Here is a 22284-nt window from a genome sequence, read left to right as displayed (position 1 = left end):
TTTCTCATGTTCTGATTACTAGCCATACATATTTACCAAAATAGTAATTATTATTACAGCATTGATTGGAAAAATAAATTGTGGATCTGGAATGGACTTTACGCATTACTATTGCTAGGGATTATGATGAGTAAATTGAAGACCAGAATCTGCTAATAATTTTGACCAAATTGTGTATGACAACTAGAATCTAGGTTTTCAGTTCATCAAACTAGGAAGGACTTTCTTCACTTCAAGTTGCTGCCTCTTCACATGTCTGCTGTTCTTTCTTCTTGGGCCTTAGCAGTGGCTTATAAAAATAAAAATCCAAGTGCCAATTAATAAGTTATTGTTTCTACTGGTAAAATAACATGGAAGTGGCCTGAGGTAAAGAATGTCCTTTACCAAGATTCCTTGATTTCCTCCTGGGATGTACTCGAGGCTGGGAAAATGTGGTCATGCATGTTTCAGAGTGGCTCATACTCAAGACATAGACTTATTGGTCAACTATTAGAACTACCCTCAGCCTGACTATGCTTTTGGACGCAGTGAGTATGTGTGTCATGATGAAATACAAAATGGCACCATGTCTTTCTCATATCTGAGCTTTCTCACATCTGAAATAATGCTCTTGTTTTATTCCATGGCTTTCTTTGGATTGAACTGTATCCATTAACATTTGTGTGCTTTTCTTTTCCATCCGTCCTTCTCCATCTCATGAAAAGCACATCTGGGTAAGTTGAATCACAATGGCTGCTGAACATGTTTATTTTCAGCACCATCTTTTTTTTTTTTTCAAAGTATTACTCTTTTGAGTTGTAACACAAGCTGCACTGCCTCTGACCTGAAATGAAAATCGTGAAGTGTATTTATTTCCACACAGTAAAAAGGAATCATTGGTTCAGAGAAATGTTCATATTTAAATTAATTATGTGAGCTTTCGGGCACTTGTATTTCTTCTGTTTTATTATATACATGTCAAAAACATTCTAGACTGCCTTCCCCCTAGTTTTCTAGTAATTCCCTAACGGGTCAATGTGGCAAGCAGCCAGGCTCAAGTCATACTTTCAGACCACTCAGGTACTACTGATTGTGCTGCCTGTCTGAATTGCCTGTACCTTTCTTAATGCTCCACCTGTGTTATGTTCAAGAGACAAACTTATTCATCAACGAATAGAACTGCACATATCCGAAAAGGGTTAAATGCTGTTCTTCCTGCAGAGCTTTTGCAAATAGAGAGCCAAGAATAATCCTTGGTTTTGGTTGAATGTGTGTTGTTCCCATTGTTTCCTGTACTACTGGTTGATTTCTAAAGTTTTAAAAACCTGAATTACTCAGTTAATGGCTTCAAATTTTAAATCCTTCTCTTTGAACTAAAATTAGAGTATTTATCTATTCCTAGCACAGATTTGGCTTCAAAGTAAAAAAGTAAAATAAAATATGCATAATATTTAGATTGGTGTAGACTACTGCATTTGTAACATGGTGAGCTATTAAAACACTTCGGACTGAGAAGAAGGTATTGCTTTTAAATTTAAAGCAGTGTTATTTTCTATCAATAAAATGACTACAGTGAGATACAATTATCCAGGAAACTATGAAAAGTATTACTAGTTGGCTATATATATATTTTGTATGCCAATATAAATTCATTTACTTTATAATATTACTTTATTAACTAGTAAGGTTTATATTATTTTTAATATAATGTTAAGTTTCAGTTGCCATTAACTAAATGATTTAGTGATGCAGTATTTGCTTCAGTTAGGATATTTTACAATACTGAGGAATTAAGGAAAGCTCTAGTAAGGTGTTCTTAAAAATGCAAGGCAGGTTGTGGTTAGAGTACTAGTCAATGATGTTGGCCAAATGAATGTTGTAAACTCTTTTTGAAAATAACAAATGTTCTCGACATTGAGTTTTAAAGCAGAGTTTTCATGTCATCATGTAAATTCGGTCTTCTGTTTTCTAATGATTTTTAATTTTTCTGAGGAAAATAATTTCAAGAAATAAAACTTAATTCCCCACATTCCTTATTGAATAAAATATTGAAAAACAATGAATGAATGATGCATTTTTATTAATGGACTATAAGAAACTGATATAATGGCCTTCATTCTAAAATTCAGTTTCTTATTATCTTGCACGTGCTCCTCGGACTTAAACATTTTAGGACCTCAACATCATTTCCCTAGTACAATTACTAAAAGAGAGCTTTGAATAATATAATATCAAGGAAGATAGTACAACATAGTGAAGATGACATAAGAAGATGTGAAGAAAAAAGAATACTGACTTAGGAATCAGAAGATAGAGTTTAAGTTCCATCTTCCCCACTTATTTGCTACGTGCCCCTGAGTGACTGAAATATTCTTTGTACTTACTAATATTATTATCTACTTATCTCCTACAACAGTATGAGAGAATATGTGTACCTTCAGAAGCATACAAACTATAAACTTCCAAACTGAGTAAAAGACGGTATAAAATTAGATGAAACACTAGAGCAATCTAATCTAAATGGTATTCATATAACCTGAAAAATTACAATATTTTCCAGTAGGTCCCCAATTACTATCCAATTACTATTAGGAAGTGACTGGGATGTACAGACTATGGTGTCTTGCAAAAGTGAAATTGTTTAATGGGGAGTAATATAAGCCCCTCTCATTTTCAATAACAGCATAAATAATTGTATGATTCAATCATATTTGTGTGTATGTGTGTGTGTGTGTCGGGGGGTATTTATACCTTTTTAATGGTTTTGGAAATAATTCAATTCAAAACACAGTAAGGAAGGAGATTATGTAAATCCAAATTCAATTCACAAATAAATTTCTTTCCTGAGACTATGCCCTATATTTCAGAGAAGCTTGAAGATGAAAGGTTTCAATATTAACGAATTTTGGTTTCAATGTAATGAAATTATTTGAAATCTAAACAGCCTAGCATGTGTTACTGGAATCTGAATAAAACACTACTTAAATGTGTCATAGATTTTCATACATTTTCACCAAATGTGAAAATATGCAGTAATAGGATACACAGGCACACACACATTTGCACTTGCACATATGCAAAATCACAGTATGCTGTGCTTTCAAAACAACTCAAATTTAATGTTGAATTTGAAACTTAATTTTATGAAGCTAAATATGTATAGTTAGGTAATCAATCTTCTGAAGCAGCTGATTGGAATTTGTAACATATTTCTGTTTAGAATAATTATGTTAACTAAGATATACATGTTCAGCTTGCAGATGTTAAAAAAAAAATAATTGAGTTGGCACCATACTGTATTCGCATTTGCTGACCAGAATTTCAACTAGCTTCTCAAATACGTAGTTTTAGTTGTCACAGACTTAATCAAGTGTGGATTCCTGAATAATAAGCCCATTGTTTGGTTGAAATTTGAGGAGGTTACATCCTATTTACTCTCTTGAATGCTGAATTTTAGTGGAACAATATACATTTTACAATTAACAACAGTGTGAAGTCTGTGCACATTTCCTGCTAGTATTGTGTAAGGAAGATTTATTTTCTGTGCTGCAATACTAAGTATTTTATATTGTCACATTATTTGACTTATATTTTATTCTTCATTCTTAGCAAGCCACATATTTATTTCTTCTGGTTTTATCAATAAGTACTTGTTATGTGCCATAGTAAATCAGTAGCTCTGAAGGTAAATTTTTCAACCAGAGAATTATTTTGTATGGTTATTACAAAATCAATTGAAATGAAATGAATGGCAACAAATTCAACTTCTCTATCTCATTCATTTAAACTAGGCTAACTTTTCTTTGGCCAAGATGTACAACCTGATATTACTAGGGAATAACAAGAAAAGAAAAGCCACAGTTCGTTTGTTCTTTTATAATGCTGAGGATTGAAATGTGTGACAATAAGAAGGTAAAGACCTTATATATTAACCAGGAAGTCAAATAAATGTATGCCACTTCTAAAAATAAATGAACCATAGGAAAAGAAAGAAAAGTAGGAGACCATTATTTTATTTTACACTTAAAATAAGGAAGGCACTATTATCCTTATTCTTCAGTGATGAAAAATTTCAGAAATGTTAATTGGCTAAGAGATGGTGTGGCGGTTAAGATAGCTGACTCTGTGGACAGGTTACTGGGGTTCAAATTCGATTCTGCAATTCGATGGTTCCATGACTCCAAGTGGCCTCTGTTCTTCAGTGTTCTCATCTGCAAATGTGTGTCAATATGTATCTTATTGGATTATTATGAAAATTAAATGAGTTAATACACATAAAAACAGGATGGTGCTTCATAGATAGTAAGTGATAAATGCACATTTAGTTATTGTTTTGTGTGATCCAAAGCCTAATTTGTCTGCATCCAGAACCTTTGCTCTTTCAAACCACTATATTACATCTCATAAGAATATGAAGTGGTTCAGATGAACAGGAGAGCACATTAGATGCATCTCAATTATAGCACTTACTGTATTAAATTGTAATACAATTTATTTCGTTTTATTTAGATTGTATTTTAAATTTTAAGTGAAAGTATAATAAGTACAAGTATAATATATACAAGTTATGGTATTTGCATAGAAGAGAGAGTTCATTCTGCCTGGGAGAGGACTTAGAATCTTAATAGAAAAAATTAAGTATGAGTTGTGTCTGGAGGATAAGTTAGAGTTGTTACGATGGTGACGTAAAGAAAGATGCTCTTGGCAGAAGAAAAGGGCATATAGCAAGTCATGGAGGGGTAAAATAGAATGAGATATTTGGGGAATAGCAAGTATTTCAGTGTTGGTTGAGCAGAAAAAGCCAGGGAGACAGTCAGATCATGAAGGGTCTTTTTATAAGATATTTGGCCTTTATTTTGAGAACAGTGGGGGAAGCTTTCAAGCAGGTGAGTCTTAAAGAAAGATTTGTGTTTGAGAAGATCTCACTGGAGGTTGGAAGGGAGAAGTTACCAAATGAGAGACAGAGAGACTCTAGGAGCCCATCACCATCATCGTCAGATGATAAGGGCTTAAACAAAAGCTTTGGCAGTACTCAGTCAGTTTACCAAATGTCTTTCTGAATGTTAGATATGACATTTTAATTTTTTTCTGCAGCCAACCTGGGTAACTGTGATGCAGAATTCTTATTTCTTTTTAAGATGCAATGAACAGTTGGAAGTTATAAAAATATAGAATACTTAAAAATGCCCTACAATCAAGTATCCTAGGTGACTGTCAACATTGTGAGTTTTTTTGGAGTATAATTTAGCAGTCATTCAAAAGATGTTCTTGACTAGTGCATCCAAAGAAAGATGCATGATACAGTTTGAAGACAAACTCTGATTTTCAGGATTTTACTCTCTTGGATTGGAGATGATGCCTCAGGCACAAAAAAATGATTTCTATGGGTGAGATTGACATATTTTAAAGGAGAAGTTTTCCATATTTTAAAGGAGAAAAGGATAATTGTAGATTGGGCTGATCACAAAATATTTCATATAAAAGGGAAGCCAGGAATTAAATAAACAAGGTTGTTGATAGTTGAAAAAGTAGCAGTCAAGTTATCCACTCTAGGAAATGGTATTTGCAAAGGTGGAATTGGTGATGCACAAACCATGAAAGTACTTTTCAATTCTGGTTAGAAGGAAAGGTAATTACATAATTAAATCAAGATTAAACGAATATCTTTGTAATGAAGATTAAAGATAATTCTTTAGACATTTGAGGAAACACTGAAAGGTTTTTAGAGGACAGTGCTATAATTATTGAAAGTAAAACCTGGCCAGGCACAGTGGCTTATGCCAGTAATGCCAGCACTTTGGGAGGCTGAGGTGGTCAGATCACTTGAGGCCAGGAGATCGAGACCAGCCTGGCTAACATGGTGAAACCCCATCTCTACTAAAAATATAAAAATTTAGCCAGGCGTGATGGCATGTGCCTATAATCACAGCTACTCAGGAGGCTGAAGCAAGACAATCGCTTGAACCTGGAAGGCAGAGGTTGCAGTAAGCCGAGATCATGCCACCACACTGCAGCCTGGGAGACAGAGTGAGACTCAAAAAAAAAAAAAACCAGAAGGAAAGAAAGAGGGAAAGAAGAAAAAGAAAGAAGGAAGGAAGGAAGGAAGGAAAGAAAGGAGGGAAAGGAAGGAAGGAAGGAAGGAAGGAAAGAAAGAAAGGAGGGAAAGGAAGGAAGGAAGGAAGGAAGGAAGGAAGGAAGGAAGGAAGGAAGGAAGGAAGGAAGGAAAGGAAGGAAAGGAAGGAAGGAAGGAAGAAAGAAAGAAAGAAAGAAAGAAAGAAAGAAAGAAAGAAAGAAAGAAAGAAAGAAAGAAAGAAAGAAAGAAGAAAGAAAGAGAAAGAAAGAAAAAAGAAAGAAAGAGAAAGAAACTCACATTTATTGACCATTGCCTTTGTGGGAGGCACTGTTGTAATCATATTATACATATTTTCTTATGAAACCTTCATAAAAACCCTATTAAATGGGTACTATTATCAGCTTCATGGTTTCATATGAGGCAACTGAACCACAGCAAAATACAGTGACTTGTTATGGATGCACAGCCCAAAAGGACGCGCAAAGGAATCAAGCTCAAGCGATTTGATTTTAGGAGTCACTTTGTCACCCACTCTGCTATAAAGTCTGTCTTCCAAGCAGATTTTTTTAAATATCAGTGTAAGAAGCCTGGAGATAAGGACAAATTAAAGGCTGAGAAAAAACTGTGGTGTCAGTGACAGTAGAAAGTAAAGGAAGAGGCATTAGAAAGTATGAAGGGGAAAATGACAGTCATCAAATAGAAGGTGAATGAAATGGCCATCATAAGTGACAGAGGGGACAGTGCTGTATGGTATTTGGACAGTCATACCACAAATTGGCAGTCCCAGAATAGCATGCTAAAGTAAGCGGTCTGTGAATAAAGTATCTTTTCACTGACAGAGATAAACCACCCACATTGGGAAGAATGAGGAGGAGACATACTGTTCCCTTTGGTATGTGACTTTTTTGAGTAACTAATTTCATTTTTCACAATTGCAAATACAAACACTAACAAATTCAAGTTTTACCATTTCAATATGGTTGCCAATAGGATAGCTATTTATGGAAAGGATTGTCTAATAAGTAATTTTAAATAGTGAGACATGGCTCATGACTGCAGGGGATTATGGTGTAGAGGAAATAAGCCTGTGTACATACAGTGAACTGTCTACCACAGTCTTGCACATGATATGAGTGGCATCACTCAAGGGATGGAGAAGATTTGAAGGGTATGAATTGAGGAAAGGCCATTCCAAATGGAGAGAAATTCAGTAGAACAGAAGAGGTAAAGTGCAAAGAATGGTGGGTATCCATTATAGCTAGAGAGAAGAGATACAATAGGTAAATCTGGAAACACAATTTAGGGGCAGATCAAGAATGACCTTGAAGGCTATTATTTCAATAGTAAATTAAAAACCATTATAGAAATTTGAGTTATATAGTAAGCTAATAAATGTTTACTTTAAGGAGGCTAATCTGATGGTAGCACATACAATGAATTGCTTTAGGAAAAAAAGAAAAAGTGGAGAACTAAAATTAGTATCTATTGAATACATATTGGCTGCTAGGTGCTTTTGTAAATATTATCTTATTTAGTTCTTATAAATTGAGATCAATTTATAATCATCTTCAAATATGAGAAGACTGAGTCTCAAAGAGATTAAGTACGTAGCCAAAAAACATATAGCTGGTAAGAAGTTAATTTGGCATGCATTCTTTCATTCAGTTACAATTTATTGAATGTATGCTGTATGCCTCAATCCCTATTCCAATAACCTCTCACCACTTCTACTGCCACAGCTCAGTGCCAAGCAACAATTATCTTCTACTTGAAAATTGCAACGACCTTCTAACTTGTATCCTTAGCTCTCACAACTCTGACCTGGCTCAAGTCCGTGCTTGAGCCAGAAGTATCTTTATAATGTACAAATTATGTTACGTTTTTGTGCTTAAACCATCCGATGGCTTCTTATTACATTTAGAATAAACTCCTTTTCAGCTCCCAAGGCCCAACATGATCTTACTTTTCTCTTGTTTACCTCTCCAATTCCGTCTTCCTCCACCCCCAACTCCCCTGTCCTTCAATTCACTCCAGTCACACTGGCCTTTCTTGGCTTTTATCAGTTGCTCAAACATTTAATTCCACTCCTTAAATAGGAATTTTATACTATGTTTCTGCTTGAAACATATTCCACCATACCCCTACTCCATGCCACTTTTCAATGTACATGTGTCTACTCAAATGTTGCCTTGTCATAGACATCTATGTCCCCAGAACACTATAAGCATTGCCTACTTTACTACCTTAGTCTAATTTACCTTCTGTAGAACACATAACAATGGCTCAACTTATTTTGTTTATTTATGTGTATATGTGTTTATACAAATCTTCCTTCTTCACTGGAATGTATGGTCTTTGAGGTCAGAGTTTCACTTGGCTTTATTCTTTGCTTGCTGAAGACAAAAGACGGCACATAGTAAGTCTATAAAAATTAGATGACTGAACCCCTAATCAACTCAGACACACAGCATATGAAGTCTCTGCTCTTAAGCCCATGGAGTTGGGAATCACAACTTGTGAACCAACAAATTCAATAAAACATAAAAGATACTATAGAGAAAATTGCTTAGAACTATGGGGCCTGTGTATGAAAGTGGTAAATATTGCCTCCAGGGCAAGAGAAGGATGGATTTAGAAAGGAAACATTTTTGTTGAATCATGAAAATCAGGACAAAGTGTGTAGGGAGATAAGGCAGGAAGGCATGTGATGGCATAAAAATGCAAGAGATGGGAGCCAGAGACCCTACTCATATACCAATTAGACCACAACTGCAATTGTTAAGGAGAGACTTAAAACCTAAAAATGAAGATCCAGGCATTTCCATTTGGATTTAGTCATTTAACCAAAGTTGCACCCACTTGCTTAATTAGCCTGGATTAAAAGTTAGAAATCCGAAGCCTGGCAAATGCTCTTGATTTATTTATGTTTTTTAGACCCTATTGATCTTTTATCTAGAAATTTTTGAATCTAGTCATTTCTAAATCCCTTTTCATACATGGACAGGTTGAACAGAGAACACCAGTATATCTAAAAGGCTTGTTTGTGCCAAATCAGTTGTCATTTAGTATTTCTTAAACAGTTCAGGTCACTATTTTTCCGACAGTAACTCCAAAACTTGATGACAATAAGCATGCCCTTATGTAATGTGTGCAACTCTTCGTTCCTGTCTTCAGTTCAGGCATAGCAAGTGCAGCCTCCCCTCTGCACCTTTAGATATGGGCTTGCAAATTATTCACAGACCTGAGTGCTCACCACATGTTGCCTCCTAAAATGTCACTTTCTAGTCACAGTAACTTACTGATATCAATAATAGGACAGCTTGAGGCCTATGGAGGATACTAACAGCATTCTTTATTGAAGAGTGTGTCTTGAAAATGCACAATGATTCAGAAGTTGTACTGATTCAAAATAACTATTTCTTGCAATTAGTACTTTTCTTGTTTGTGTTTTGACACAAGTGATAACACCTCCATGCCTGATACTTCCTCTAAAAGGAAGTACTGCTGATGTCCTCTAAAATCTATTCTGAATCTTAAACCTGAAATGCATGCCCCAAAATTTAGTGATGCACAAGTGATCCTTTGGGAAAAGATGGTCAAATATTTGATTGTCTGAAATTATTTTTAAAAACACACTAAATTATGGTTCAGGCCTACAGGGAAAGAGAGTAATTTTCAGAGTTAAATTTGTACAGGGGTAAGTGATCATGTCCTTTTACTGGAAGAACTGTCACTTGACCTTTAAAAAAGTTGAATTCTAGCTGCAAAGAAAATCCATTCCAGACTAAATCCCTTTCCATACATGGACAGGTTGAACAGAGAACACCAGTATATCCAAAAGGCTTGTTTGTGCCAAATCAGTTTGTCATTTAGTATTTCTTAAACAGTTCAGATCACTATTTTTCTGACAGTAACTCCAAAACTTGATGAGAATAAGCATGCCCTTATGTAATTAATGCTACCCTTAATAATCTGTTAGCATATCATGATGTATTAAATTCAGTTATTTCCAACTATTATAGCATTGCCCACATTGCTGTATTTTTCTAGCATTGCTTCTCTCTCAAGTCAACATGCCCAGATATATGCCTTTTATAAATTTTGTATGGTGCAGATTATTTTATAATTGAGAATAATAATGCAATGCAATATTGCTTTGGAAATTTCAATGCTGTTCTTTTTTACACAATTGATACTTCTCTCAGGTTAAGGAAAAGCACATCTAGAGTTACCATCATGTAGTACACAGTCCTGGTGTAAAACCTAGCCATCCCTCCCATCTGTTCCATTTCTCCACAGTCTCAAGTATGTCAGCCCTAAGACAGATGCTAGAGATTTTGCCCTAACAGTTGTAGACCAAAGGATTTGAGCTCCCTTATCTCATTTTCTTAGACTGCGATTACTTAAGTCATCCTGCTATTAGAGTTTGTGATTTAAACAAAACAAAACCAAAGAAAATAAAACTTTTTCAGTGGGCATATTGCTCAATAATTTCCCAAACAAGTGTATTATCAATATTTCTGTTCATAGAACGGAACGATTTGGGCACATTGGGTTGCCTCTTAACCAAATTCTCACCAGGAGACCCAGACAGATCAGACTCTTGGGATCAGTTAGAATCAGTACTATTGTGACAAAGTGGGAAACAAAAAGCTCAAGGGGAGGTAAGGTACAAGAAAAACATTTCGTTCTTTACAACATAAAATGTTGTACATGGTTATAAGGTAAAATAGAAAAAGCTATTTGGACTACAAAAACAAAACATTATAGAACGCAATTTACTGAAACAAGAAGCACCTAAATATAAACACTGATTGGCATTTTCTTTAACATTTACAAATATTTATTCAGTACCACTTCTGTGCCTGACCTTGTTCTAGACTTCAAATTCATCTCTGAACAGAATATATGAAAACAAAGAGCCTCCTTGAGCTTACATTTTATTGGCAGATGACAGAATGAGGAGTAAATAACATACTGTGTTAGAATGGCAATACCTTGGAGAAAAATAAAGCAAACAATGGGGATAAGAAATTCCTTATTGGAGTTTTTAGGTGGGGTTTTCAGGGAGTAGGGGAAGAGACATTCAGAACAGGTGATATTTGAGTAAAGATTTAAAGTAGCCGAGAAAGTCAACCATGTGGAGATAGAGGGGAAGAGCATTCCAGGTGAGCTGCAAAGATCTTGAGGCAGAAAAGAGGTCTGGGTTGTTTCCAAAGAACAACAAGGAGGCCAATGTTGCTGACTAAGGTGGGAGTTTAGGCAGAGAGATGACATAGGTAGAATAGATTATAGCAGCTGTTTTGGCTTTTATTCCCAGTGAGACAGGAAGTGATTGAAGAGTTATGAGCAGAGAAGTTACATGATCAGACTCAACAGGATCAATCTGGCCTTTCTAGTGGAATTTTTACTAGTGAACTAGTCAGAAGTTTCAAAATGAAAGTGTTCTAATATTTAAAAATAGCTGTTGTACCACTCATATAATACACTTCTGAAAATGTTATGTGTTCCTTAGGTTATTAGTGCATATTTCCTTGCTTTTTTACTACGTGAAGTAAAAACTAATAGTAAATGTAAATTTGTTTCTTCCCTTTTAATGTCCCTAACCTATGACATAACTAGAAGTGTCCCTTTCCCTACTGGATTTAACATTACAACTCTTACAACATGCTTTAACTCTGTGAAGGCCTCCCCTAAATTTTCTTCCACATATTTCGTGTTAAGTCTCATACCTTCCCCATTGGTGCTTGTCCTGCCTGGAATGCCATCCCCACCTCTTTCCTAGCTGCCCACCTCTTTCAAAGCCAGCTCCATTGCCACAATGCCTTCACAATACCTTCAATGACTATTAACCCCTTTTCCAAAATGACATACTTCAGAAGGTACATCACCAAGTTTTCATGTTGGCAGCTGTTTGTGTATTGTATTGTATTGTATGGTATTTTTGGACAGTTTCAAGTGTTTGTTTTGTCCATCTAACAGGGTATATCCTGGGAAATTAGACCCATATCTATTTTCGACACCAAACACAAGTCTCAGTCCACAACAGGTGTTCAATAAATACCTAATAGGTATTTTTTTTTTGATCCTTCAATCCATTTCTATAAATATATCTGTCACAGTGAGGCTAAGCTATTTGAAACTGGTTTTCAGTAAAGGAATGTCACTGGGAGACCTGAGGGAATGAGGGATGATAGAGCAAGCCAGGTGAGGAAGTGCTTCTACTTTTTTAGATTCAGAGCACGGGTGTCGCTGTTCCCTTTCCCAGGTGCTGAATACCTTACACGCAGACCTTACTCAAATGAAACGGCAGTTGATTTATGTCTCTTCAGCTACTATAACTTAAATTTGTAGTTTGCCCTTTGGGTTTTTTTAATGCATTTTTGGTAGCCTCTATTACAAACACGGAAAACCCTGTGTTGAAAGGCATTTTATTCATTATATATCTTAATACATTAATATAGTCTACCACAGTAAGTAACTAATTGATCAATAGCAGAAAATAATCAAATTATCCATTTGGGGGTTCATAAATGATTTTCATGAAATATTCCTAAGCATAAAACATACATTCAAAATAAAGCAATTATTATACCATGTTTTTATCATCTGTGTGTAAGATCAAGGCATACTAAAATAAAGAGAATGTATTTTCCAACATAGTCCTGCCAAGTATATATCAATTTGAGTTTCAATGAAAGCACATAGCTACTATCTCAATAATGAGTGATCTCAAATTGGTTTTGTAAGTGGATGTCAATTCTAAAAATCAGTAAGAGTCAGTGAAATTATAGATGCATTTTTCAGGGTTCTTTTGCATCTTTTTGTTATCAAAACAACCATTTATTATTACTAAGATATTTTAATTTCATTAAAACAGTAGTGATTATAGATAAAAACCAGTGTACCATTGAATTTAACACCTTACATTGCTTTCGAGTGTTAGAAATCAATTTACCTTGGAGTTTTCTCCAAGTGAGATGTAGTTTCTTAGTCCAGACAAATAACTCCTAAGATAGACCCCTGGACCCATAGGGCGTACTAAAATCAACCACATCACTAGAATGTGACTAAAAGGACCAAATTTATCTTCTGCCTCTCTATATAAGCATTTTCTTTGCCATGGAGATAGTAAGGCAAAGAGAGCAGGGCAAACGGAAAAAGCCACATTTAGATCCCATAATGCATACTTGAATATGAACATTTGGGCCATTTTCTCATTGAAGGGATAAGATATTTGCTGATAATATAATTCCACTTCTAATTCCATTAGCACGTAATGTTCTAATTTTCATAAATAAATGTTGGGAATAATTACTTTTCTATGTCAATGCTTCATTCCTAATAAAATCAATGGATGATGTGTGTGTATTACTCAAAGGAAAAAGGAATTCTGTTATTCTATATAGTATCATAAAAAATCTTGCAAAGGATGATTGGTTGTTTTAAAATATTGTCATTAAAAATAATCACAGTCATATTTTTCCATATACCTGACTAATAATCTTTGCTATATACTTCAGGCATGAACTTCTTGAAGAAGCTCGGAGAAAGGGATTACCTTTTGCCCAGTGGGATGGGCCGACTGTGGTCGCATGGCTAGAGGTAAGAGAATGAAACCAGGAGGCCCTTAAATCAATCACTTCTAAGTTGATAGTTTATTTGAGACAGGTAAAGGCAAGTTTCTGAAATCACAGCACTCCCTTAGTCTGGATTTGCTCATAAGGGACTATTTGCTTACTAGGGAATAGGTTTGTGATTTTACTCTGACACTTTTTGTGATTGTAGCAGAAGAAAGCATGCAGTGGGATAAAAGGAAGTGTCTCTAAATTACACCCTCTTCATTTCTAGAGCCAGAGAAGAAACAATTTTTTCTTTTTTGACACGGAGTCTCACTCTGTCACCCAGGCTGGAGGCAGTGGCGAGATCTCGGCTCACTGCAAGCTCCGCCTCCCGGATTCACACCATTCTCCTGCCTCAGCCTCCTGAATAGCTGGGACTACAGGTGCCCGCCACCACGCCTGGCTAAATTTTTTTATTTTTTTATTTTTTTTGTATTTTCAGTAGAGACAGGGTTTCACCGTGTTAGCCAGGATGGTCTCGATCTCCTGACCTTGTGATCCACCCACTTCGGCCTCCCAAAGTGCTGAGATTACAGGCGTGAACCACTGCGCCCCGCGGAGAAGAAACAAAGTTTTATTGTTGCAAGAAAACATCCATTCACATCCATTACGCCAGGGTCCTTTCTCATTAGCAGGTTACAGAGAAGACCCTCTCCATATTCAACACTTCTGTAATCCAAGAGAGTAAGATCACCTAGATATACCGAGAGACATTCCTTTGCCTATCATTTAATTGCTGAACCTAATTCCCTAAAGCCTAGGGACCAGCTAGGTTTAGACACTTGGGATAAAACAGAAGACTTACCCCTTATTCCCTTATGTGTCCAAACTGAATGCTACAATAAAAGAATTGTTTTTAGCATTTCCCGTACAACATAGTGTTCTGGAAAAATAAGGGAATATCTGAACAGGGTGGAAGGCAGCAGAAACCGATTCTGATATTGAGGAAACTACATATTTGACTGCAAAGGGCTCTTTTGTGTCACTTAACAGTAGTGCTCACTGCCCCTTCTATTCAGTTCTCTCTGTGAGCTGCTAGTAGCTGCTGGGATATGCCTGTGTCAGGGCAAAGAAGAATCCAGGCTTTCCTTGCCTGACAGAGATAATTATACCCAGTGTTTTAAATGGTCTTGGATTATAAAATTATCTATCTTCATTTTATTATAGCTAGAGCTAAGAAATAATCAATAACGAAACATTAAAGCCCATTTTAGTTTTAAAAATAGACTTACATAGCTATATCTAGAAACATGCTTTGTATTTTTTCTTGGACTGAATGAAAAATGCCTGTATTTTGCTTTTACTTTATTCTTTCACATCAGACAGGGAAATTTGGCATATTAGCCATCAGATATTAGCGATCAGAGCTGCTTCTTTCAACCGTGTCTTTAAAATTACTATATTTAAAAAATCAATCACAAGACAAAATGCTTAAGAAATCACACCTCATAAATGATAGCAGTTCTTTGTTCGGTTTTTTCTCCGATAAAATGAGCTGCAGTTTGACAAAGAGATCGCTGCTGTTTTGGCAAGCGACGAACAAATCCTTCAGATAAAAAGAAAAAAAAAACAGATTTACTGACATTAAGGTGATAGGAGATGACAGACAGTGAAGTTTCTGCTAATTAAACCTATTCTGAGTACATAGAAATTGCCTATAATGTGATTCCTAATGCAACTTAAATTATGAAATGGAATAAACAAGATGAATGAGCTGAGTGATCCAATGAATGAAAGCTTTAACTTCATCTCCTTTCGCTCCTCCTTGAGTGCACAGCCTGTTAAGAATTTTGTGTCGAGGAGAATTCCATGCTTCACACTCCATTTATCCACATCAAAGACTCTTAAAGGTCTAATTATGGATGACATTGGTAACAATGTATTGGCAGGCATCTGGGTGATGTTAACTTGTGTGGAAATTCAAATATCTTAGAAGACAGGGGTAAAAAAAATCATTAGGATCCAAAGAAGATATGTTTAGATGTTAGTTATTTTGAACAGTTTGAGTTTATAAACTAAATATTTAAGTCCTATCTTCGGTCATATATAATGTACCCGTCAAGGTCAATTATTTGTGCCTAACCCACTGGAAGAAAGCAGCATCTTCCTCTTATTTTCTCTTATCACTATCACAACCCAGTCCACACTGACTCAAAAAGTTTCGTTTGTTGGCATTTTTTTTTCAAAAGAGAGAAATATTCTTTAAATGTTGTAGAATTTTTAAACTAAAAGGATGTTTGTACTGGTTATCTATTGCTGTTTACAAATTACCCCCAAATTTGGCATTTATGATCTCATGACTTCTATGGGTCAGAAGTCTGGGAATAGCTTTGTGATGGCCTCTGCTCAGAGTCTCTCATAGGACTGCAATCAAGGTATCAGTCAGGGCAGCAGTCATCTCAAGGCTGGACTTGGGGAGAATCCACTTCCATGCTCATTTATATGGCCAGGGTCATGATTCAGTTTCCTGCTGGCTGTTGGCCAGAAATATTAGTTCCTTGTCATATGGGACTCTCCATACGGCTACTGAGATCTGACTTGCTCCAGAGTGAGAGCTAAGCGGGAAAGAGAGAGCAGAAGGGGACTAACAAGAATGAAGCCATAGTTTTTTTATTGCCTGAACTGGAAAGCGACATCCTATGACTTTTATCATCAGCTATTTATTAGAAATAAATCACTGGGCCAAGCCAACCTCCAAAGGAAGGAGATTATAGAAGGGAATGGATATCAGGAGGTAGAGATCATTTTGACAGCTATCACGATGCCTCAGAAATAATCAAGCTTGATTCCTTCATTTTACAAATGAGGAAAATATGGCTGAGGTTTAAATGGGTTACATGACTCACCAATGAGACTGGAAAGGAATTAGGGCTCGGGTCTTCTGATTTGTAGTCTAGAGCTCTTGGCACCGTATTTTGCTGATTTATAGTTTTTCTTCTTTATCTCACTTACTTGTTCTCACTCTCACAATTCTCTCCTTTGTTCAACCTATTTATTTCAACAAATATCAAAAAAATATCAATCAATCTTTTGGACATTCAAAAACAAATACGTAAACTGCTACATTTTTGTTGTGTTTTCTACTTCTTACTCATAACTAATGATGGGGGGGAAATGGGAGAATATTCCCGCTTTAAGTGATGTTATTCAGATGCTGAAATATAATGCCTGTGATTGGCATTCACGCAGTGCTTGAGGGTGCACCAGACCCGTGCTCTGTTGATAGAACTACTGGTTTAATTGTCTTTCAAGAGTCTCACAGCAAAATTAAAAAATCAGAATATCTAATTTCTTTTTTTTTTTTTTTTTTGAGACAGTTTCACTTTGTTCCCTAGGCTGGATTGCAGTGGCACAGTCTCGGAGCCGCAACCTCTGCCTCCCGGGCTTAAGCAATTCTCTTGCCTCAGCCTTCCACGTAACTGGAATTCTGGAATTATAGGCACCCGCCACCACGCCCGGCTGATTTTTTTTTTCTTTTTTTAATTTTAGTAGAAACAGGGTTTCACCCTGTTGCCCAGGCTGGTCTCGAACTCCTGAGCTCAGGCAATCCAGCCATCTCGGCCTCCCAAAGTGCTAGGATTACGGGCATGAGTCACCACGCCTGGCGTCTTTGTTTGTTGTTGTCTTGTCTTGTCTTGTCTTGTCTTGTCTTGTCTTGTCTTGTCTTGTCTTCTCTTCTCTTCTCTTCTCTTCTCTTCTCTTCTCTTCTCTTCTCTTCTCTTCTCTTCTCTTCTCTTTTCTTTTTTCAGGCAGAGTCTCATTCTGTCCCCAGGCTGGAGTGCAAAGGCCTGATCTCAGCTCACTGCAACCTCTGCCGCTCAGTTGCAAGTGATTCTCCTGCCTCAGCCTCCCAAGTAGCTGGAATTATAGGCACCCGCCATCATGCCCAGCTAATTTTTGTATTTTTAGTAGAGATGATGTTTCATCATGTTGGCCAGGCTGGTCTCAAGTTCCTGACTTCTAGTGATCCTTCCACCTCAGCCTCCCAAAGTGCTGGGATTACAGGCATGAGCCACTGTGCCTAGCCTTAAAATCTCTAATTTCTGATGCATTATTAATTTTGTTACTTTCTTTAGTTTTTCAATGATTTGAATTTTAACTTCTTTCTTAGTACATCATTTCACTCTCCAAAAGGCATTTTCATATATAGCATCTAATTAAGTTCACACATCTTTCACATGGTATAGGAAGGTAGGTGGAAATGTGGCTTAGCTACACTGCATGTTTTGATCAAAATCACATGGCTGGCTATGGCACAGCTGTCTCTTTCTGTGACAGAATTTCTCTTCACTCAGAATTTCAAAGGAGCATTATAAATTGAAGCCACTCATTAAACAAACATTAATTGAGTCCCTTATCAAATGTGGCTTGTAGCCGTTCTAGTTCCTACATACAAAGGGGAACTTGGTGCCATGCAGCAATTACTTTTATCACTAGTAATATGAATTAGTTAAAATAGAGTCTCTGGAGCTAGCATTTCTCAATTTCAAATCTTGTTTCTATCACTACCTTGCTGTTGTTTTTAAATACATCATTTAATTTCTTTGTGCATCTATCTCCTCTGGGGAAAATAATGGTAACATTTTATCTCATGGGATGAGGTCATGTATGTAAAATACATAAAATAATTCCTGGCATATGAGACACTAAAATGACAACTATTATTATAATTTGTTAATGCATTTTTTCCTATCTAACAGCTTTGGTTGGGAATGCCTGCATGGTACGTTGCAGCCTGCCGAGCCAACGTGAAGAGTGGTGCCATCATGTCTGCTTTATCTGACACTGAGATCCAGAGAGAAATTGGAATCAGCAATCCACTGCATCGCTTAAAACTCCGATTAGCAATCCAGGAGATGGTTTCCCTAACAAGTCCTTCCGCTCCTCCAACATCTCGAACTGTGAGTCGGTTTGTGCTCCTCCCCTTCCCCAATGCTGGGCAAATAGCAGCGTGTCTAAGTCTACAGAGCAAAATTTTGACAGCACACATTTCAATGTCAGCTTGAATTATTCTCAAGAGATTTAGCTTGCTGTTTATTAAACTTGCTGCTATTTTTAATAGGTTTTCAAATGAGGAGCTGTGATTCATATCAGACTTGAAAGCTAGCATAGCAGACTTTTGAGCTAGCATCTAAAGTTTACATTTTTCTTCCAAGCAACAAGACCCTGAGCTTACTCTTTTTAAGTTCTTCCTTCCCTCCCTCCGTCCCTCCCGTCCTTCCTTCCTTCTTTCCTTCCTTCCTTCCTTCCTTCCTTCCTTCCTTCCTTCCTTCCTTCCTTCCTTCCTTCCTTCCTTCCTTCCTTCCTTCCTTCTTTCCTTCCTTCCTTCCTTCCTTCCTTTCTTCCTTCCTTTCTCTTTCTCCCAGGTAATTTCTCAGGAGATAAGATATAAGCATTAATGCTTACTAAAGATGCAAGGCTTAAGTGACTACTTTACCTTTTTTTAGTTTTAATATTTTTTATTTAATATTTGTTTCTAAGTTATTTCACTTGAGATAATGGTCTCCAGTTCCATTTATGTCGCTGTAAAAGACTTTAGTTTATTATTTTTTATGACTGCATAGTATTCCATGGTGTTTATATATATTTTCTTTATCCAGTCATCCACTGATGGACACTTAGATTAATTCTGTGACTTTGCTATTATGATCACTGTTGGGATAAAGACATGAGTGCAGGCTTTATTTTGATATAACAATTTCTTTTCTTTTGGGTAGACACTGAGTAGTGAGATTGCTTAGTTGAATGCTTGTTCTATTTTAAGTTCTTTGCGAAATCTCCATACTGCCTTCCACAGAGGTTGTATTAATTTGCATTCCTACCAACAGTGTATAAGTGTTCCCTTTTCTCTGTGCCCTTGCTGACATCTGTTGTTGTTGTTGTTGTTGTTTACTTTTTTTTTTTTTACTCAGCCATTCTGACTGAGGTGAGATGGTCTCTCACTTGGTTTTAATTACATTTATCTGATGATTAGTGATATTGAGCTTTTTTATACGTTTGTATAATCTTATATGTCTTCTTTTATAACTCACTATTTCTTAAGAAGTTTCCATAATTATGAAATTACATGATTTTGATGTTTCACAAGTACCAAATGCAATATCTGGAATATCCTTTTCTTTCAAAGTCTGCTTGTCTTTCAGTTACAAATTCCTAATCATCTCATAATTTTTTACCTATCGTAATCCTAGAAAAGAACAAAACGTGACAAAAAAGGCATGCATCATGACAAATTCAAACACAAAAAAACTCACAAATAGTATTTCATTATTTATTTATTCCATTCCTAAAGTATATATTTTATTCACAAAGTATATTATTTCTGATAATTACTAGATTTCCCACATCTCATATCTTATACAGCATAATAAAATATGGGCGAATGAGATAAATTTTAGCAATAGGTAAAATATTAAAAAGTCATATTGCTTTATTGCAGTTTCCAGGCAGAAAAGTAACTTAAGTATAACTTTTTATACATGATCTTAAACAGTTCTGAATAGTTTGCTTCATTTCTATTTACACATTTTCCTTCCCCTTATAGTAGATTCTAATGCCAGAAATAAAAGGTCAAATTTAAAAGGCTTATATATTTCTTACATAACTCCATTTTAAGTTCTTCCCAAATAACATGTAGGAAAAATATATAATTTTTAAAACTCTTACCTATATTATTTTTAAATAGATACAAATGTTTTTCACCATACCTGCATTATGACTCAAGCTAAAAGACAATTCAGAATACAGTAACCCCTTGAACAAGATGGGAGTTAAGGGTGCTGACCCCCCACAAAATTCAGCTATAATTTATAATTTGACTGAATATAATTTAGTCAAAACTTCAGCTATAATTTTTGGCTCTCCCAAGACTTAACTGCTAAGAGCCTACAGTTGAGTGGAAGCCCTACTGATAACATAAATAGTTGATAAGCATGTATTATGTGTGTTTTATATATATTATATGCTCCATTTGCACAATAAAGTAAGCTAGAGAAAAGAAAATATTATTAAAATCATAGGGAAGATAAATGATATTTACTATTCATTATGTGGAAGTAGATTATCATAAATGCCTTTATCCTCATTGTCTTTATGTTGAATGTATGCCAAGGAGGAGGAAGGGGAGAGATTAGTCATGTTGTCTCAGGTGTGGCAGTGGCCAAAGAAAGTCTGTGTATAAGTGAAATGATGCAGTTCAAACCTGTGTTGTTCAAAAGTCATCTGTGTATTTAAAATAAAAAACTGAGATCATTAAAATAGTTATTGTAAATTGAATTTAAGTCTGATGAAGAGTTTTCTGAGTAATTTCCAGCTGAGAGAGAAGCATCATAAATGGTTTATATCCACATTTTCCTCCCAAGAGCAAATGCAAAGAAAATTATTAAACATCATGAATCTTGCAAAAATAAATTTGAAGTCCCAACTTCCAGATGAAACATAGGATACACTTTATTATTTTTATTTACCAGTGTAATTCATTTCTTAATGGACAATAGGAAATTTAAAAACTATTTTTCTAAAACTACTTAACCAAACTGAAAGAATTTAAATTATACAATATTAATTAACATTCAGTTGTTTAAAGAACGGGAAGTAAATAAAGCTTATGAGAGTCTTTATGATCTAGCTTCAGTTCACCTCAAAGGCTTTATTTCCCCAGGTCAGGAACTACTTTCAGTTTTTCAAACTTCTTTCCCCTTGGTCAGTTGTGAGCTTTTGTAATTGGTCTTCCCTTTGCCGGAAACTTTAATCCTACTTCAAGGTCACCGTATTTTTCCCAATTCATTATTCATTTATCGATTCCTTTATATATTTCCTCTGAAAAGCTTTTCCTGAGCCTGCAAAGTCTGGGTTTGGTTTCCCTCCTGAGTTACCACTCCATGTACTTATAAACAACATTTCACAGTTCTCTCTTTTCTTGATTTATCTCACATGAGATGAAATAATGATAATATCAGGTTTCCATCAACCCCAGGCCTTAACAATAGTGCCTGGCAAATTTTAGATATTGTGTAAATATTCACCTTAAAATAATCATTGTATAGATCACTCCACCCACATACTGCATGTACTCTGCTGAAGTATAAGAAATGTGTGTGTCCTTGAGATCAGAAAGGGAAACTCTACCAAGGAAAATAAGTATGTTGACCAGTAGATTTAGTACAAGATTATATCGATTAACTCCTAAATGTACAATAGAAGCAAAGTGTGATGGAGCTTCAAGACAGGAGAAATCACTACCAGCTGGATAAGGCTTCAAATAAAAATGAACATTTGCAGCATAAAAAAATATATTGTTTATAGCATTTAAGTTTTATATGTGTTTATTGAATTAATACATGATCCTGTATAACATTTGTAAAATGCTGAAAAATACAAAGATGGCAACAAAATAATTTAAAAACATTAAAAAATACTGATTCCAGAGATAATCAATGTTAATTTTTTCACTATTGAAAAAGTTTGATGAAGATCTTTTCATTCTTTTTTCATTATCTTTTTATAAATATGGATTATTTCACATAACATATTAATTTTTACTTTTTTGGAAATTTAGTAATGTAGCATAAGCATTTTCTTCATTTTATTAAATATGCAATTGCAACATCA

General features: G+C 35.5%; 1 protein-coding gene and 1 long non-coding RNA gene across 5 annotated transcripts in view; one reads left to right on the top strand and one right to left on the bottom strand.

The window, feature by feature from the left end:
• PPFIA2 (PTPRF interacting protein alpha 2) overlaps positions 1-22284 on the top strand; it is a 499294-nt gene that overhangs the window by 444519 nt on the left and 32491 nt on the right. For all 4 annotated transcript variants that reach the window (XM_028828829.2, XM_077952487.1, XM_077952486.1 and 1 more), the window contains 2 exon segments: positions 13576-13657; positions 18375-18575. In XM_028828829.2, coding sequence (XP_028684662.2) covers positions 13576-13657; positions 18375-18575 — 283 coding nt within the window.
• The window catches only part of LOC114670906 (uncharacterized), a 33615-nt gene continuing 11781 nt past the window's right edge, over positions 451-22284 (bottom strand). The window contains exons 3-6 of the long non-coding RNA XR_013400683.1: positions 20714-20844; positions 16521-16662; positions 15120-15220; positions 451-823 (exon numbers count right to left, since the gene is read on the bottom strand). This is a non-coding gene — a long non-coding RNA (uncharacterized LOC114670906). The remainder of the gene's footprint in view (positions 824-15119; positions 15221-16520; positions 16663-20713; positions 20845-22284) is intronic.

This window comes from Macaca mulatta, chromosome 11, assembly GCF_049350105.2.
Source record: "Macaca mulatta isolate MMU2019108-1 chromosome 11, T2T-MMU8v2.0, whole genome shotgun sequence".
NCBI lineage: Eukaryota > Metazoa > Chordata > Mammalia > Primates > Cercopithecidae > Macaca > Macaca mulatta.
This window is presented reverse-complemented; position numbering and strand designations above follow the sequence as displayed.